Genomic DNA, 19,311 nt, shown 5'->3' with positions numbered 1-19,311 from the left:
TTTGGATTCGCACCGCTCCCTGAAATCGCTTTAACTGAGGCGGTAGCAAAGGAAATTTATTAAATAAATCAAATGTGAACAACTTGAGCAGAAGCATAAAATTATTTTAAATTAATGTCTTTATGTCATTAGATACATATAGCATATATGTATTATATATTATTTTATTATAAGTTATTATATTTCTAATAACTTATTCCATCTAAAGCAAAGTGTGCGCAAATTGTTGTGCGCAAGGCAGCAATGTTCCTCAGATACTTTTGCTACAAACTTGTCGCCGGCGTCCAAGTCGAAATGCGATACTTTAATGTGAGCCTATCTGTCCGTTCCGTGCACTTGGAGGCTTAATCGCAGTGAAATTAATTTAAAGTACAATTTATACAGCGAATCGACTTGCCAACTGTGGACTACACAAAACTGCATGAATGAAAATAACTGATTTCTTTATTATCGGCGTAGCAGCAAAGCAATCTTTGCATACACGCACAAAGACTTGTGATAAACTTTACGGTTCATCCGCTAGGAAAATACACTTGTCATGTATCTAATTCAGGGTTCGGTCTAAGATTGCCTCAATTAATTTTAATATTTATTAACTTGTTTCAGATACAAATGATAACTTTTTGCTGGCACTGCAAATGCTGCCTCAACGACGTGCAGTCTTTGTCGGGTTGTGCTTAACGAAAGGTGTTAATTTTACTGTTCTAGGCCTTTGCCCCACAACCCGGTTTCAGTTGCTTTGATTATCGATTGCAATTGCATCACCTCGCCTTTCTGGGAAATTAGTGCGCTACTTGATTAAGAAGTTGTGCATTCCAAATAACAGTTTCTACCTAAGTCCGCTTGATGAAAATGGGTGATATGTATTATTACTTATCTGCAGTACATATTAAAAATAGGAAGTTAACACAATTTCAATTACACATAGAAATAATAACCAATATCTTGTCTGTACGTCTATACATTTCTTTTAGGAAGTTGTACTTAAAACGCATTGCTTTTCTTTTTCAATAAATGCAATTTATAAAGTACAGCTTGGTTCCCTATTTGGACATTTAAAGTACTTAAATTTAATGTTATATTTAACGAAAATGACCACTTCTTATTCATTACTCCTAAAATAATTTATATACGAGTATTAACATTAAATACATACCTTAAAGATAATTTCATTTTTAGAATGTTCCTCAGAGATATAAATGGTGTCTTTTATAGGAGTTAAATGGTTATGGTCATCTTAATTATTTTACTGGCAAAGTGATGCATCAAAATTTATTTTGTGACACTAAAGAACTTCCATTTCATACTCGTATCTCATTAAGACTAAAGTTAATTAGAAAATGGTGGCAAGGAACTAGAAGCAATTATCTGCGGTTAGACTAGCTGACAATTCTTTAAGAACTATAAATTCATTGTATAGAGAGTTAAGAACTTGATTCGGATTTCTGCTAATGATTTCTTAAGATTATTTTTAAATTTTAATTTCATTAAAAATAACTCAAATTTGAATATTTTTGAATATTTTAAAAAGTATGGATATAAAAAATTTTAAGTTTAATGGTAAAAAAATTTATAATGTATTTTATTTTGAATGAGGAAGTCGGAAAAATATTTTATTGCCTGACAATAAGAGTTTTGAAATGTGGTTTTAATTGTGGCTATAAAGAATAAAATTTGTTAATTCCTAAAGTAAAATGAATTAATATTCCAAGAATGAAGTTTAAAATTTAATTCCATTAAAATTAAAAATTTTTGCAATTGCACATTTCTGAAAAAAATATATTATATATTTCACTGTATAAAAGTCTAAAGGAATTTATCGTAAAATTGCAAAAATATTCTAAAATTATGATTCTGCTCTTCTTCCCAACCATTTATAGTTTGTTTTGTTTGTCATCTATATGATTTCAGAGCACTCGCAGTAGTCTTTTATCACTTCCCACCTAGTCTACCACTAATATCGACCTCCGGAGAACAGTTTTTCTTCACTATCCATATATACGTAATCTAACAGCACGCTATCTATCGATGGATTAAAGGCCCCATATAATTCCAAATTCTGGTACTTATAAATACACCTACTCTACACCTAAGATTTAAATTGAAAACACTTCAAAATATATGTGAATTCTCTCAGTATTATCCTCTTAGTATTAACTGTCACTTGGTATGTTAGTGTGTTAGAATGTTAATTTTATTGAAACTAATTATATTAAAATTATTAATAAAGAACTTTTTAAAATTTATACTGTACATTTGCCAAAGCTAAGGAGTCTCAGAGAAACTGTGCGATTGTCTCTTCATCTTTTGTTTCCGCAATTTTTACAATAAATATTTTAAAACCCGGAGAACCTTCACATTTATTTATAACCAGTAATTCATATCAGATTGAAGTCTGCGAGTTCATTAATTTAGCAAATTCTGCCCTACATTTCTTTACTCTTTTGATTTAATAGTAAGAGATTAAAATTCTTTAATTACCGCTTGGTTGTCAATGTAATGGCAACCCTACATCTATCATTGATGTGGTTTGTTATTTACCAGCATTTCTCTGAAATAATTTAAAATATTTATACACCTTTCTCGTTCATTTTTGAGCTATTCGGGAAAAAATAGATACAATATTTCGCTTTAAATTTTATTTAATTATGCAAATATTTTCGTAAAATAACTTTCAGAACATAAATGTCCAGAACTATGTCCAGAACTATCAAAATGAATATATTGGATTAGATAGTTTGATGAGATTCTATACAGATAATTTGGAACTGTGTTCAAAACGCTTGTCCACCAACCTGTTGCTATTAGCCTACCAATGATGTTACAAGCAATGTTTTTAATGTAGAAATTAATGGGAAGATATTGTAGATCACATTGAGTTCTGCTGAGTTCACTCCAAGTACTAAACTGAAAGTTCTGTGGCCATATTTAATAATCTTTTAAGATGGTCAATAATGTACAAATTTCTTAAAATGTTTATATTATTAGTTCCAGCTAACATCAAGAACGAAGTTCAGCCGTTTAAAACTGCTAAGTGTAAAGAATTTTTGTCGACTTTTTGGAAGAGTCCAACAAAAACATAGAAGTTGTTTCAAAGCGCCTTCAAGTATTCTACACTGCTGGTCGAATAATCTGTAGCTTATGCTCATGTGTTTTAGCATGACAGTGCACTATTAACAGCGGAATATCGTTCCGCAGTAAAGGAATACTAATACAAAGTTGACATTATTAGAAGCCATTATATTAATTTAATTAAAAGTTATGCTCGATATATAATTACAAAACATTAATGAGTTTAATTTTGACTTTCGATTCACACGAAAACGGGCGCGCATGCCATTCTTAAAGACCCTTACCACACTCAGCTGTAAGATAGCTGAAAAATATTTCCTTGATAGTTCATAGGAACACGCTTTCTTTTATGTATCAGTGATAACATAAAGTAAGTAAAAAAAGTGTTTGATATACTTGCTTTCCGTTGAGATATTGCAGTCAAAGTTACTTCGCGTGCTGCATCCAACAGCGTCGATAGATTCGTTGTCTTCTCCACATCGAAGAAGCATTTTATTGGCATAAATGCAACATGTTCATGTTAACATTTCGTTCGTGATTAAACATGAAACATGATGTATGGGGGCTACGTATGAGAATTCCTATCTTGCATTCGTAAAAATAAAAACTTAGATATTAAAAAACAGTAACAGACTTAGAACCTCGCATGTGACTTAAAAAGCACAACAGAACGTGTTCGGCATTAAATTGGCTTTAAGTAATTCTTTCATAATTCCTTGGAAAAATAGTACCCATCGCAAAACAATTAAAATGAAAATAAGACGAAGGAAAAAACCTTACACTTGTAGTCACTTGAGTACATGAAAAGCATATCACGTATTTAATTTTTCTTGCTTCTCCTTTTCTTGCCAAAGAAGCGATCGATCTTATCGAGTAGCAAGTTCGAGTTGAGGGCGGTCTTCGAGTTTGAAAATCAAACACTTTTTACTTGTAACCTTTGTGTATATGGCATTTAATAAACGTTTTCATAAGTCACTAATAATGCCTTAAAAGCACTTTAATTTTTTATTTTATTAAAGTTTGAATCAAATTTTTCAACTGCAATCAACGAAAAATGTATCAAATGGATATAGATAAGACATGGCCATTCTCGCTGCAATGTCAAGAGAAATGATAATAAGTGCATAAGTGTATACAATTTCCAATTCAATCTCAACCTCCAATTTTTTTATAATAATTATTTTATTAAATATTTTTATACATATGCTTCTTCACATTCTGTGGTTGGTAAGCGTTTTTGTTTTATTAACAGTTGTTTTCTTATTCTCAAGTTATTACCATTAAGTATCAACTCATATATTCATATTTAAGTATTTGAACCGAACCACTGATCTCGAATTAATTGCAAAAATGTTGCTCGCAGAATTTGCCTCCTAAACATTAACAGAAGATGCTATTTAACAGAGTGCAGTGTACATAACAGTAACAGTAGCAGTTACTGTTTGCTTACTAATGCAGAAATGTTACTGCGTTTATGACTTTTATAGTTAAATCTGATCAATATTTTATTTTTATATAATTATGACATGGTTTACTTAAAATTAATAAATTTTTATTATCGCCCATAACACAAACAAATGCCTCACATGTCATATCAAACGACTGTGAAAACTCTATAATATACTAAATAAATATTTATAGTGTTTCAGTGGCTTTCTTTTCTTCACATTAAGTTCATTCAACTTTAAAACGTGTGTGCATATATATCAAAATACGACAATGTCCTGCTGTTATACATGTATATCCTACCAAGCGTACTGTGCATATATCAACACAAATCGACCAAATGTGGCTTTAATTGCTAAAAGCGCTAAATTCAGCAGCAAAGCCTGCGGTGTCATTAATTGGGACCACGAAGCGACAGTGGAACCTGGTCCATAAAAATTATGAAATTTAATTGCATTCCTGTTTGAAATATTACAATTTGTCTGCTTATATGCGTTTATAAACAGGATCTGTTATAAGCCAATAAAATCAATTACGCCTGCATTAGAATTTATGTTATTTGAATTAGTGAATTTCATTTCCCTCACGTCACAAGTACAGGCGGAGTGTAGAATTCAACGATTGTAAGTTCAGAGATCAAAATTACTACAAAATTGTATATAAGATTTTAATTAAATTGCGTTCATTAAACATTTTCAATTCACTTGCTGCTCTCACACAAAGCTCATACAAACGCCGTTTCTCTTAGCAATTAAACCGACAACGCAACTCAAGCAACATTTGCTTGAGTGTTGTTTTGATTTCCCGAAACTTGAACTATTTACTTCATTCGTACTTGGAATGGTTCAGATTACCCAGAGCACACGTTTAAACATCAGCGATCCCCCTTCTCTGGTTGTAAACATTGATAGCCGCCACTAAGTCTGCTGTTTAGCAACATTTCTTAATATTTGTTTTTTTGTAATGTTGTGGAATGTTGACAAATGTTATCAGATCTCTGGCGGAAACAAGTGAAACTGGATCTGGAATGCAATTGAATGTTGCCTTAACAGTTGCATTAGTTGATTATTGTTACAAGTAACACAAAAGTGTAAAAGTATTTATGAAATTTTATTCACTTTTATTTTACAATTATTCTGGAATGAAAGTCTACAACTTACCTTACAATTATTATCAAATTTTAAATAAATCGGTGGAATATAATATATTTTTCCATTAAGATTTTGCACAACTAAAATTTAATTAAGCAACAAAAACTTTTTGTTATTTTGCCATGTTGAAGACACATTTTATGTTGCTCACGTTTATTTGTTGTCATGTTGCCAGTTGACAAGAGCATAGGCCCACACATGCAGACTTGTTACTTTGATTGATGTCCCAATTTTTTTTGGATTCAACGAATGTCTACAAAAAATGAAAAACATTTTTGGTATAGAAGCGGCATTTTTACTATAGAAGTGGTACGTAAGACTCTTGCATTGAAATTGTTATAAAAAATTTAGTTGCCTATTTGAGCACAAATGTCATAAGGTGTTGCTGAGATGAGTGTTGGCAACAACCTGAGGTTTATTGCAAAATATATTTGATTGACTTTTCCAAAATATTTCTATTCCCACAGTTATTTGAAGCTGAATTCGGTTATGTCGACAATTTGATTTGACACTTTTCAGTTACAATGACATTTCAGGGTTGTCTCATATAAAGTATACAAGCATAAATAAGTGAATCTTTTCGTCTCTAAATAAATTTATTTAAAAGCAATAATTTTTTGTGGATAATTTTTGTAGGTTATTAGAATATTATGTTAAATTATTTATCATTCAAATGATATAAAATAATTTTTAAAAATCTACAAATGTTTATAATATAAATGTTAAATATAATGAGAATTCCAGTCACATGCTCTGGGTCGAGAACTACTCTCCCCTTCTGACATTAGGAGGTCCTCAACGGCTGATATTCTGGCTTTCATTCGAAAGGCGTAATGTCTTCTGTTCGGTTAGGGTCTGTTGCAGCACAAAAGACCAACTGTGTTCACAATCCTCCGCTCCATTGGGAGCTGATACCCTGTTTATTTCGATTCTATTCTTTCTGAGATAAATAAGTGCTTAAATACAAACTCTCAGTATGATAAGAATGTTTAAATAGAATAAGTCACTTTAACATACTTCTAATTCTCCAAACTTATAAATAATTTATAACTTCTATTTAGTTTCTTATGTTTGTTTCTTTTTTTGCAGTGAAAAGCATAGAAAGCCACAGTGTGCGACTTGAACCCACTAAAACCACCTCTTAGGATTGAATATAGAGAATTGCAGCCGTGTGCAGTGGATACAGACCCAGTAATCAAGATAGAGAGAGATTGGAGCCAGAGGCTTAATACCTAGCGGGCGAACCTAGCCAGAAAGCAAGGGCGTAAAACAGGGAAGTACTCGTAATGAAAAAAGTGTCTTAATGCAGCACATAAATGCATTATTGTAGTATCATTTTTTATTATGAAAAATGCTATAAATTGAGATTTCTTGATTTAAGTGGAATGACTATGTTTAATGTAATAGTGCAAGTTCTGTTAATAATACATATTTTCACATCTAGCAAATGATATTGATATTGGAGTGTAGGCTAACTGTTTAATGTTAAATGTTTATTATCATTGCTTTTTTTTATCGCATTAAATCTTAAAATTTTTGTATATAATTTAAAAAGTTTATATCTAAGTTGTTTTTTACTTTCTTTTGGTTTTGTTTTATAGAGTTTAATTGTTTATAATAAAACGACTTAATAATAATTATGGGCCTTTTATTACTTTTTTAATCCAATCATATCAGTTTTAAGTATTTAGATTTGTTTTCAAATAATAAAAGAAAGTGTTTCCGTAAACATTTAAGATAATTTTATTTAAAAATAGTCATAATAAGAATTAGTATTCTTACATACACGTTGCAGTTAATACTTTAATAGATAAATAAATAAATATTATAAAATTTGACTTAAGTCTTTAAAGTATCTCAAGATAAAATTATGTAAATATTTATTTAGATGATATGTACAAGTAATGTAGTATTTTCATGTAATATTAGAAACAGATATGAGAAAGGTAAATAAAAACTTATTTTTCTCTACTGCTCGAGTTCCAGTTGCAGAAGATACAAAATTATTTAGTGTAAATATTTTAAAATTAAGACCAGATATCATAAGCGTTCAGAGTTTCCATATGACGGACTAAAAGTCTTAACAATTTGACTATGAAACCATTACTGATTAAAGGTACATCCTCTACAGATATACCTATGGTAGTAGATACAAAACAGTATTTACCCAACAAAAAGTAAATATAGTGAAAAAATTTTAATCCAGTATACTTTTCATATTTATAAGAGATATTAGGCAGTGATAACATAACCATTTTTCATTAAAATTCAGCAATTCTTCAGCAATTATGAACCATACCGTTTGGGTATTATGTTTGTCCGAAATACCTGTGAGGGATGACAAAAATTTGCAGGATTTACATAAGCGCAACTGCCTATAATATTTAAATTTCGGTTTTAAAAACACGACTTTAGATATTCATGACTGAAATTATATATTGAAAAAGTATCTGTTTAAAACAAAAATGATAGAAATTGAATAATATAATACCTAACAGTACTGTTTTAGTGACAATTACCTAGACACCGAATGAGATTTTAGGCAGGGCTACTTTTTATAGTGTGATTTGAACTGTTCTGACACAGTTCTCTATAAATGTGTGATGTTTTGTGCATATGTCGATATAACGATATAAATAACTGCGTGTCAGTGAAGCTTTCTCCAATTTAAAAAAACAAGTGAAGCTAGAACTATAAAAACAAGAATTCTCACAGAATTCTCACAATTCTGCAGTTCCAATACTTAATGGAGAACATGTGGGTCACTGTACCTTTGTACGAATGCGCATTCAAGGATGGTTTATTGCGACAAGTGAGTTGTGTGGGAGTTGCTACAATGAAGATGAGAAAGAATTCATTAATCTTATCTATGTCTTAGTCCGCGAATACAGAGAAACGACTCCAATATCTTTTTTCATTAGCCTGACAGAGATAATGAAGGGCCTGTCGCATCTTCACAGTTTTATCTGGAACGTCGAATAATTTAACAATAACATGGCCCCATGTTACTGTTGACTACTTTAAATTCAAATTTATGAATCTGTTTACCAAGGATCCAGCATACTTCGGGCTAAGTAGATTAAACTCTCGATAAATTAAAATAGCGCTCTACAAATCTCTTATCATGCCTGTTTTGCGGTATAGCACGAAAGTTTGGACTAATTGTAATGAGATGGCACCACATAAAAATCTGTGCGGCTTTGCGCCTTAGTAAGGCGTATCGAATTGGAAACAACGATAAGCTGTATGAGCCTCAGCGTAATATATACGTAGTTAAACGCTTAAGAGTTCACAGGCTTCGTTGGATTGGTTATGTCTTGCAAATAAATGAAAATGATTAGGGTCGAAAGGTCTTTTATTCGGTGCGCGATGGTAGAAAATGCGGAAAAGTATAGTGGAAGAATCAGATGTCATCTATGAGTATATGAAGGTATTTGGTACCACCTACTAGCGGCCACAAGTCACTGTTTGAGCTGACTGGATAGAACGACTGAACGCAGCCAAGAATGACATATTTCTATAAACGTCAACTAAGGAAATAAGTTCTATTTTGTTACTGAAGACAACTTTAATCATATATAAAACTCTTATTTGAAAGCCAAGATTCTTAAAATCTTTTTAAGATTCTTAAGTTAATTCAAATCAATTTTATATTTTAGATTTAGTTTTGTCTGAACTCATTAGTGTCAATATATGCAATCACGCATATATGAAACGTTTATTTTGCAACTAAAAACTGAAGTTAATTAGTATATTGACTATCTGTGATGTGTACATATTGCCTAATATTACTGGTTACTGCTGATTAGCTTAAAATATTAAAAGATTGGTTATTTCAAAATATTTCAAATTGACAAAGTTGTTATTGCAACACCTGAAGCGGCAAAAAGAATATATATTATTAAATTTATAATTGCTTTAATTTTTATTTTATATTCAAAACTATGTAAAGGTTAAGTGGTGATGGATTTTTAATCTAAGGTTTTATATAATGACACACAAATTAAATTTTCAATAGAATGTTTACGAACATAGAAAAATGAAGTTTTTCTATAAAAGATATATCCATAAAAACGCTGCTAACATTCGAAATGGATCGGTGTTGGTAAGAGCAATTATCAAAATGATTAATGAAACTTAAGACCGATTCTCTCGATAAGAATAGAGAGTTTTAATATATTATTTGAACTTATCCAACCATTGCGTCTTCCTATTTAATTGATTTCCCTTTTTATATTTTAGCTATAGTAACTTTATTTTTGCGATTTTGAAAATGATATCAAAAATAAATTTCAAAGATTTATTATAAATAAAAATAATTCACAAAAATATTTCCGAATGCAGAATTCTCAAACTCTGATGTGTTTTTTTTTATAGCATGCAATAAATAACATATATCAAGTATCTCTCTGCACACACAATATTTAAATCTCGCATGCAATAATAAATAAACACTTTTAACTGCGTTATGCAGAGGAAGTACGTCAGTCTACTTTGAAAAAATTGGGACATTATTTTTAATATTGATTACGTCGTTATGAAACACTTACATCTCATGCAATTCTAATTATAATTAATTAAACTTCTAACTTCTAATATTTTTTTAGTCTTTTTTGTAGTATTTATCGACTCTAAGTTGAAGTTGAATTCCATACTGAAGAGTGTTCGTTATTAAGTTTGCAATTTAACTTATGAGTTTTAAACAACGATAGTGCCAAAACGTGTAACATAAATAATGAAATTGTTTTACTTTAAACAAGAAACAAAAACTAATATCGCATTAATGTTTTATAAAAATTGACTTTGAAATTATTACATAAAAGTAATTTGAAAAAATTGTAAAATAAAAACAAAGAAATGATTTTCATGTTAAAATCAAAACGATTTTATGTTTCAATTTTTTTTCCTCTAGAATTAATATACTTCTCACTCCATCGGTGCAGAGTCATTATCTTCTTCCTTGTAGCTTAAGTTTGTGGAACATGCAATCACTGATCAGCGATTGATCTTACGCATTCCTCTCGTCCATTCCGATAATTCATATGAACTGTGAACGCATTAACAAATCAACGCTTAATTTATTTGTTCCCTGTCCACGCCCTCTTCCAGTAATATAAGGCACAAGAGTAAGTAGGTATTCAGCGAAATAAACTTAAGCTGATCAAGTGCACGAGTTGATTGCAACATAAAACTACTGATTGCTGTAAAACGAAGGGAAGAAGTACACTAACATAAGGCAACTACTATGGGATGTCGAAACCCATGAGGATTAAAATTTAAGACGAAGATTCTTCAAACTTTCTTTAAAAGAAAATCAAATTTAAGAAGTAAGGTGCAGGAATATAAACTATTTCACAAAATGATGAAGCATCAACATGTTCTTATGAAATCTATAAAGCGACAGTTCAAGGAGGACGGCATACAGGCAGTGGTGTGGCAAGTATAAGTGATAACGCGGTACTACAGCCTTTTGGTGTCTCCAAAAAACATATGCTAATATATTATAACACGTTTACATTACAATAATCATTAAATTAGAATATTGTAGTAGAAAAGGGGATAAGGAAGAAATTTTTAACTCTAAAAGATTTCAACCTAAAAATCGATTAAAATAAAAATTGAGTTTTTTGAAAAGCTTTGTTCGATTTGAAAATCATTTAACATCCTTCTGCAAGTAGCGCTCAACGTATTTCATATGCATCTCCCCTTTACTTTCACGACCATCTATGTATGACACCCAGAGCTAAGTGCAAAATGCACCCGACTCCACTTCACTCGATTCCTACTACACTACTGGGAAGACGAACATCTTATGTCTGTGAAAGCAATAATTGCACTAGATGCATTTTACTAGTGCAGTCAAATACGATGTAGAGATGACTGAATAAAACGCTGCGTCAGACCTAGTAAAAAGTTCTATTCCCTATTCTAATGGGCTTAATTTAGTCATGTGAAACTACGCATTAACCGAGGTAGTAGCACATTTTGGAAATAATGTCCTCGCTTACCTCTCACAGCATTCAATTTTTAAAACCATTTAGAGGCAGCATAGTTTTAAACCTTATGCAGATAGCAATACTGTATGGGTTACAGAGAATGAGTAAGACTGAATGAGGTTGTCAAACATATATAACGTGTTAAGTTAATGGATAGCTACCCAACGACCGTTGATCGCTTCCTTCCGTTAAAAAGCATTACCTTAATGCAGTTTGGATTATCACTGGTTATATGTATCACTTGCAACACCCAACCGGAGTTGTGAACCTGTACTAACTATTGAGATTGGATCCATAATGGGAGTGTCTGGTTTTTTTTCTTATTTGTTGTGGATTTTCATTTTACAACTGGTTGCAAAAACGCGAATGGAATGGAGTATTTGTCTGTGCATTATCTTGACACGTGTGTTAAGTACGATACGTGTGTTAAGTACGTTTGCGAGCTTAAGCCTTCCAGGCAGGTAACCCGACTAAAAACACCATTGAACGTTCGTAGTCCTATACTATAAGTAAATCAAATTGAATTTTTTTTACAAAGTAACAATACAGTAAAAAAGAATAAACCTAAAATACATTGGAGACTAAGTATCGGGGGCAGACTAACTTATTACTTTCTTTACATAACACATTAATACATAGTAATTTTACAACGAAAATAAAAATAGTTCATTGATTCATATACTTTTAAGTTTTATTATTTTGGTGGAAACTCGTAAGGTAGTACTTCAAATCAACAACTTTTATAAAAAAAAATCAATTTAATAAAGTCGACACCAATCACTTTATTGTTATTCGTCTTTATATAAGCTATGCTTAATGTTCTATCTAGTATTTTGCTTAAAGAGTAACAAAATAATATCACCATGAGAACTTTTATTACTTACAGAGGTTAAATCAGCCACACTTATTGTTATGGATCAACTGAGGAAGAGAAATACATCTTTTTTTATTGTAGAGATTGTGGCAATGTGTCGCATCCTACACTCTTCCTATACAAAGGGTCGATTACCACAAACAGCAGCAAACTTGGGAGTCGATGTCTGGATTGTGTCGCTTATGCATGTGCAAACAAGCCATTTCAGTGCTCAATTACATGCATTTTTTCCAACGTTGCCACCTGAGAAAGTCAAAAATGTAGTCAGCAATTAAAACGAAACAATTTATTAACAATTAAGCGGCATGTGAACGAGACAGGAGCTAAGAAGAATGTGGGAATCACCTTGAAAAATATCAGTACATGGCATAATGATAGGATTGCTCATATGCAGTGATTTAATTGGCAATAAAGCAATTATAAATGAAATTAATTTTAAAAGTTCAAAGAACCCTTAAGGAGACTGCGCAAGTTTAATGAGAAGCAGTGAAGAAAATATGAATATAATTAATCACCCAAAATCATTATCCACACAGACGCCAGAGAAGAAAGTACATTCAAAATGTGTGTTCTGATGCATTATTGATTATTTTTTAATGCGAATTTCATCTGAAACCTTGCGTAGTATTTTTAAGACGAATAAACTTAGGTCAGTTACTCTTAAATTGTCAATTGTCAAATTCTCAATTCTCTAAAATAAAACTGAACGCTATAAAGCAGAAAATTATCACATTCAATGTAAAAATTCCTACAGAAAAAAAGTACCGCCCCAGTTCTTATCAGCAACCCGAGAAAGACTTAAAAATAATAATTCGCATATAAAACAGAGGAAATAAAATCCAAGTCAGTATTCTGAGTCTCAGTACAGAAATCAAAACGATCATGGCCACACACATCAAGATTATAAGCTTAATGATTTTCGCTTGTTTTGTGTGCAAATCAATAGTAAATAAATTTATATGAAAATAATTCCTTTGGTATTGTTAATTAAATGAATTTAATTTGTTAATTAGAGCAACAACATTGTCACACTGCCAGATGCTTTCTACTACAACCTCACAACGACTTCCCGCGTGGATTTTTTCGTTATCCATCATCAACGCCAATTGGCGGCAAATACAAAGGCTCTAGATGAAAAGCTGGAGGATTTCAAGAAGAGCTATAACTCACGACTGGACACAATTGCCTTGCATGGTGACTTTTTGCAGGCGAAGCTCAACGAACTTGAAAACAAACTTAATCCCCTGGAATTGCTGGAAGATGTGAATGATTATTGCATACAAAAGTATCGCAGCAAAATACCAGTTTGGGCCACAATCAAAACGAATCTCGGCAATTGCATAGCCAAAGCTAACCAAGCATATGCGTCGCTGGTTTCCGGCGCGGCCTCAACGCTGCAGAATCTGAAAAACTATTATGCAAATCAATTTGCGAATGGTTTGAAGGATTGCAAGAAGAAGAAGGAAACCGAGACGAACTACACAATCTGCTTTACAAATGTGGTGGGTGTACTTTAAAGTACATTGACGCTTTTCATTAACATTAAATTGAATCCTCGTCTGCTTTACAGGTTAAGACCACGACTGCTGTAACCAGCACGAACACCAATACTTTTATGAATCAAATGAGCTCAGCGGAGTGCAGTGCCAATCTGAAGCTTAAAGAAACTTTCGACTGCTATGGCATCCAAGTCTTTAATACTCTTGATGCGATTGGTGGGATTAATGGGCTGGTGGAGAATTGCATAAATGGACATGAGTTCTGTCCATCGTGCAGTGATCAATTAAGCGCTACGGAAGGTCGTTGCCCATATCAAATAGGCTGGCATTTGGGTGAAGATGACGTGACCAGTGAGAAGATTACAAATCCCTTCAAGGGTGTCACCAAATCTACACCGTGCCTACAAATTAATTTTATCAGGAAAAGTGCTTTAGTGTAGGAATTAGTCGTTGATATGTTAGTACTATTAAGATAAGAGTCATGCGTATTTTGTATAAATGAAAAAAACATGTTATTAAATAATGGAAAAAAAACTTAAGTGCTGATAATAAAAACATTAAAATTCATAGAAATAAAAAATTAATAGGAATAGAAATAATTTAATAAGTTTTAAAATTATTTTAGTCTTATGGATAAAATTGAGTCACGGATCATAGTAGATAATAATGGTAATAAAGAGAAGGTATAATAAAAATAGAGCATCGGAAAACTGTAATAAAAATATTATGATTTTACATTGTATCTGCTTTCACTTGCCTCAAGAATTATACGGGGTACAAGTATAAGAAAACTAAAAGATGTGTCTACCCATATAGTCAAAATGGGTCTGTGAAAAGAAATAGATTTTCGACTCTACTTGGAAGCGGATAAACCATCTAGTTGCATACTGTGTAATTGTCCGGCTTTGATCAGGAACAGAATTATATCCTTACGCTAGGAAATCCCAACTCCATCTGATGTTAACATGCCCTCAGCATCTTATATTCTGATTTTTATTCGAAGAACACAATGTCTTATATTCAGTTGGAGTCTGTTAGAAACACTAAAGATCTATCATGATGTAGCACCGTTCTGCTACACTGAGAGGAACCATGTCATGTATATATACGATTATATACTATTATATTCTATGATTGCTCTTCAGTAGTTAAGTGAAGAAGTTACTGACCAATTCTCTTCAAAAGTTTATTGAAATTATCTCTAAATCTTTACTTTTATAAGAAGAGAATTTACTTATGCTTTTATCTACAGATCATGAGTCTACTAAGATCGTCAGCAATATATAAGTGAATTGATTTTAGTATTTAAGTAAATGAACGGACTGTAAACTAAGTTTAACTAATGAAGACAACATTCCTAATTTTAGAATTAATTTTTATTTACTTAACTTCTTGCAAAATATAAGCACAACTTTATTTATTATAATTATTTTCTAATTAATACTGTAACTTTGATACGTTTTCCCTTTTACTGACTCTTCTGCTCGAAGCTGTAGCCAAGTAGCAACCCATAGTCTTTAAGCTGGTGGCACAAAGTATATCTTTATACACGGTACGGTAGAATTCAACCCATAGAAGGGATTTTTAATAGTCGCATTCTTGTAGATCAAATCACTTATGGTTAAGTCGATGCTATGTGGACAGGAATCAACTGGGGCTGATTGACAAGGCGGGCAGTATTCCAAGCCTGCGATGCAATTATCAATCAAACGTGTGGTTTCGCCGATTACAGAAATTGTGTTATATAAAATGGTAAAACTACAATCCAAAGACTGTGTAATGCGTCCCGTACCACTGCACTTTAGTTCCTGAATTTGAGTGGCAAAAGTTTTCTGATTTGTCTTGGTAACCGAATTAGCTGTGTTGATCTGTTAAAGGGAAAGGGAAGAGAAAACAGAAAATGTATAATTTCTTCACATTGCACATTTCATCACTGCTACTAATTTCACTTACCAATGGCGTAACGCAAAGCGTGTAATTCACTACTAGATTCTCAAATTTTTGTTTGCATGCATTCAAATTAGTATTCAGTTGAGCATAATAATTAATGAGGTTTCTCATGGTGGTTTCTGCCGGTGCAACCAAACTGGCCATCACATTTGAAGCAGTTGCAGCACAACTGGCCAATGAGGCTTTCACTGTAGCTATTTTCGCAATTTTAATGCGATATTTTTGTACGCAATGTTTACTGAGATCATCCAACAATTCCAAAGGATTCAACTTTTCCTCAACCTCACTCAGCTTATCTTCAACTAGAGTAGTTTGTACTGCAATTGCATTCAATTGCTGTTGGTAGCTCAACTTGAACTCGGCAAGCTGAGACTCATAGCTCAATATATTCGCTGCATATTGGCGTTGATTCTGTATGACATAGTCCTCTGCACGGGTGGTAGTAGTCAAATTTTGTTCACTTGCAACAAGTACACTTACCGCTTGCGACTGTGGGAGTAAATAAACAAGAATAAAGAACTACTTCCAAAAAAAAAAATTCTTTCATTCCTTACATTTGCCACCACAAATGCTGCCTGCAAAACGAGAAAAATTCTTGCCAAATTCATCCAACTGTGCTCTGCCATCTTCTTTCAACTATTAACTTCCAAACTCAAATGATAAAATCTGTATCCAAACACTGCGGCTTATATAGCACACGAAGTACTTTGATATCAGTTCATGAAGAATGAAGAATATCTGTGCAAAAAACCCCTTTTTCTCCTCTCAAGAGTAAACCACTTCAGCTGCCAATTAAACCCAATCATAAATGTATTTGCTTTTCCACTTAATTACCTCGCCAGTTGCCTTGATTCATACATTCGCCGCACATTCATTCATTAAAAAAAGTTTATTTACAAAACTTTTGTTCTCGTAAAAAGTGATTCTTCTGCTCTTCTGAGACAGGGGAACACCCCGTGGTATTTGCACAGCTTTTTCATTTTCAAATTAAAAACTTTTTAAATTGTATTTTTAATCTTAAAAACGAAAGGCCGAAATTCTGAATAATTAGCACTAATTAGTTTTCAACAAGCTGATAACCTGATACCGTGATACCCTGATACCCTGATAAGCTGATAAGCGATCTAAAGTGTGCAGATTTTCTTATCAATGGGTTTGCAAAGAAAACTACGCGGAACCAAATTAGCAACAACGACGTTATCTACTCCCATTTCCTTTAAATCGGGGAAGCGCAGCGGAAAGCTAAGGCAGGCGACGTTTTTTATACTAGATAATGCGCCCGATTTTTATAGCATACGTTTTATAGCATTTTATGGCATCGTCAATTTAAACTGCACTGTCTGATTTTTACAGAAATTCAATTATGAAAAATATTTATTTTTCAGCGTTATTTATTTATCTTGTCAACTGTAATTTAATGTTTTTTTCAATATATTACTGCAGCTGCAGCCAATATCATTCCAGAGTCTCAGTCACTCATTATTAACGATACAATCGCAACACAAGGGATAAACGGCATTTACACATTGTAGTAGATATTTGGCTACCTACCTAACACTTCTAGGACCAATCTACTGACTTCTAACTATCGATTGGTCGGAGTCTTAAAAGCAAGTTCCGTGACTATAGCTTTAATTACAAGTTTCTGTCAAGAATTATTTAAACAAATTCAAGACCCACATTTTTGATTAATTGTACATGTTTAGTATTTTGAATTTTTTTCTATCATTCCCCCCTTCTTCTCTAAACCATAAAGAACAATCTTTTGAATTATGCCCTATTTTTTGTACTCTTGTCAAAAAACATAAAAATCATAAAAGATTTCTTCTATGTTTTTGATATTGTCTAATTAATTTTTATTGCGATGTTGTTATTCTACATTGTGAGATGTGAATAAGTATAGTATACTTTTATGCGCCAGCGTTGTAGATTATTGATTGGTTGATGTCACCACTACGAGAATAAATAGTGTTCCATTTATACCGTTTTACAATTATCAAGAATTTTTCTTATTCTTCGAAAAATTGTCTTCATTTCCTTCCTTAACAAGAAAAAAAGAGCGTTTTTAAACAGGGTGTTAAAACTCCCTCCTGTGTTGTATTAAAATCCGCAAGCTTCTTAACTTACTTTTGGACTTAAAAATCTTCAAAGGTTACTTTATTGTATAAAACTATTAGAAAAAAAGCACTCAAAATTAAGAAATTTGTATATCTTATGTTATGGCTTGGCACTGGATGGAAGATATAAAGCTCTCTTCGATATTAACCTCTCTTATAAGTATACCGTTTATATGCTATTTTCATAATAAACATATGACATTGTGCAACTTTACGCTGGCTTAAAATATTATAATAAATTAATTACATCATTTATATAAATAGTTTAAAAAAGGTTCCCGATATCAATAGATATAGAGGTACATTTTTGAAATTATTTTGTGTTATATGATTTGGCATAAATCACTCTAAACCATCATCCAGTATATTACCTATTTCATTAGCCAGCCCATTAGCCACACCATTAGTCAGCCGATTACGCACTTGTTAAGTAAGAAGTCCAGCTAATATGTCTTCTGGCTTATGAATAGCTTATATTGCTTCTGTGACTACTTTGTTTACTAATATAAAGAAGATAACGCTAGATTATGTGTAGTTTAAGTTGATTTGAAAACTCATGTCGACCATATAAATATATCAAAAAGTGTTTATGTGTTCCGTAATACTACAGTTCACATGTGACCAGTTTTTCGCCTTTAACTATGCGCAGCTGCGCTGTTTGTTTTCAAACTATTTCTATATAAATTACGACGTTATTATCCTTATCGGCTATATTGTTTTATACTAGCTGATTGTATGTCACTGTTTGTATAAAATTTATTCAGATTTAATGTTACTGTGGTTCGCCTTAACCATATCTGCATTTTTGCTACTACAGACAACGGATTTGTAATTAAACCGTCATAGAAACCTTAAACAATCAAGTGGTTCCAGTGCAAAGGCTTATAACACACATGAATGCATTCCACAGAATAAATCTTCACACTAATAAGCCTAAATAACTGAAAATAGACTAGATTCTTCCTTTTAAATATTTCAATCTATTCATATAAACTCCAGAAATGTTTTTCTTTTTTTTATAATGTTCACTTTCATCGCATTAGCTTACCAATTTTTGTTATTAACAGATTAATAATTTATTATTATTATGTTAAAGCTAGTTGAATCAGTGCACCTGAGCACTTTTACTCTTTATTCACTGCGAGGTTTCTTCATAAACCCTCCCTACGTCTTGACTGCATTATTGTTTACCACTTCATAAGACTA

The 19,311-nt window shown here is 32.0% G+C and overlaps 3 protein-coding genes across 3 annotated transcripts in view; 1 reads left to right on the top strand and 2 right to left on the bottom strand.

Moving 5' to 3' along the window:
* LOC119679929 (autophagy-related protein 16) overlaps positions 1-19,311 on the bottom strand; it is a gene marked incomplete in the record, with an annotated part of 196,052 nt that overhangs the window by 159,202 nt on the left and 17,539 nt on the right.
* On the top strand, positions 13,368-14,595 carry LOC119679932. The gene is made up of 3 exons (XM_038092527.1): positions 13,368-13,484; positions 13,553-14,041; positions 14,110-14,595. Exons 1-3 carry the CDS (start codon positions 13,422-13,424, stop codon positions 14,476-14,478), a joined length of 921 nt encoding a protein of 306 aa, XP_037948455.1. The 5' UTR covers positions 13,368-13,421; the 3' UTR covers positions 14,479-14,595.
* LOC119679933 lies at positions 15,463-16,661 on the bottom strand. Its single transcript, XM_038092528.1, has 3 exons — positions 16,543-16,661; positions 15,992-16,477; positions 15,463-15,906 (listed from the first exon to the last, which is right to left on the bottom strand). Exons 1-3 carry the CDS (start codon positions 16,612-16,614, stop codon positions 15,556-15,558), a joined length of 909 nt encoding a protein of 302 aa, XP_037948456.1. The 5' UTR covers positions 16,615-16,661; the 3' UTR covers positions 15,463-15,555.

The sequence above is a fragment of the Teleopsis dalmanni genome, chromosome 2, assembly GCF_002237135.1.
Source record: "Teleopsis dalmanni isolate 2A chromosome 2, ASM223713v2, whole genome shotgun sequence".
In the NCBI taxonomy this organism is placed as follows: Eukaryota; Metazoa; Arthropoda; class Insecta; order Diptera; family Diopsidae; genus Teleopsis; species Teleopsis dalmanni.
This window is presented reverse-complemented; position numbering and strand designations above follow the sequence as displayed.

What these genes read in the sequence shown, in the direction of transcription:
- LOC119679932 (XM_038092527.1), top strand. Translation starts at nt 13,422, where the DNA reads ATGGCCACACACATCAAGATTATAAGCTTAATGATTTTCGCTTGTTTT. An exon ending in GTTTTGTGTGCAAATCAATA is followed by an intron (nt 13,485 to 13,552) that starts GTAAATAAATTT and finishes TTTGTTAATTAG; the next exon opens with AGCAACAACATTGTCACACT. An exon ending in CAATCTGCTTTACAAATGTG is followed by an intron (nt 14,042 to 14,109) that starts GTGGGTGTACTT and finishes TCTGCTTTACAG; the next exon opens with GTTAAGACCACGACTGCTGT.
- LOC119679933 (XM_038092528.1), bottom strand. Translation starts at nt 16,614, where the DNA reads ATGGCAGAGCACAGTTGGATGAATTTGGCAAGAATTTTTCTCGTTTTG. An exon ending in CAGCATTTGTGGTGGCAAAT is followed by an intron (nt 16,478 to 16,542) that starts GTAAGGAATGAA and finishes TTACTCCCACAG; the next exon opens with TCGCAAGCGGTAAGTGTACT. An exon ending in CGCTTTGCGTTACGCCATTG is followed by an intron (nt 15,907 to 15,991) that starts GTAAGTGAAATT and finishes TCCCTTTAACAG; the next exon opens with ATCAACACAGCTAATTCGGT.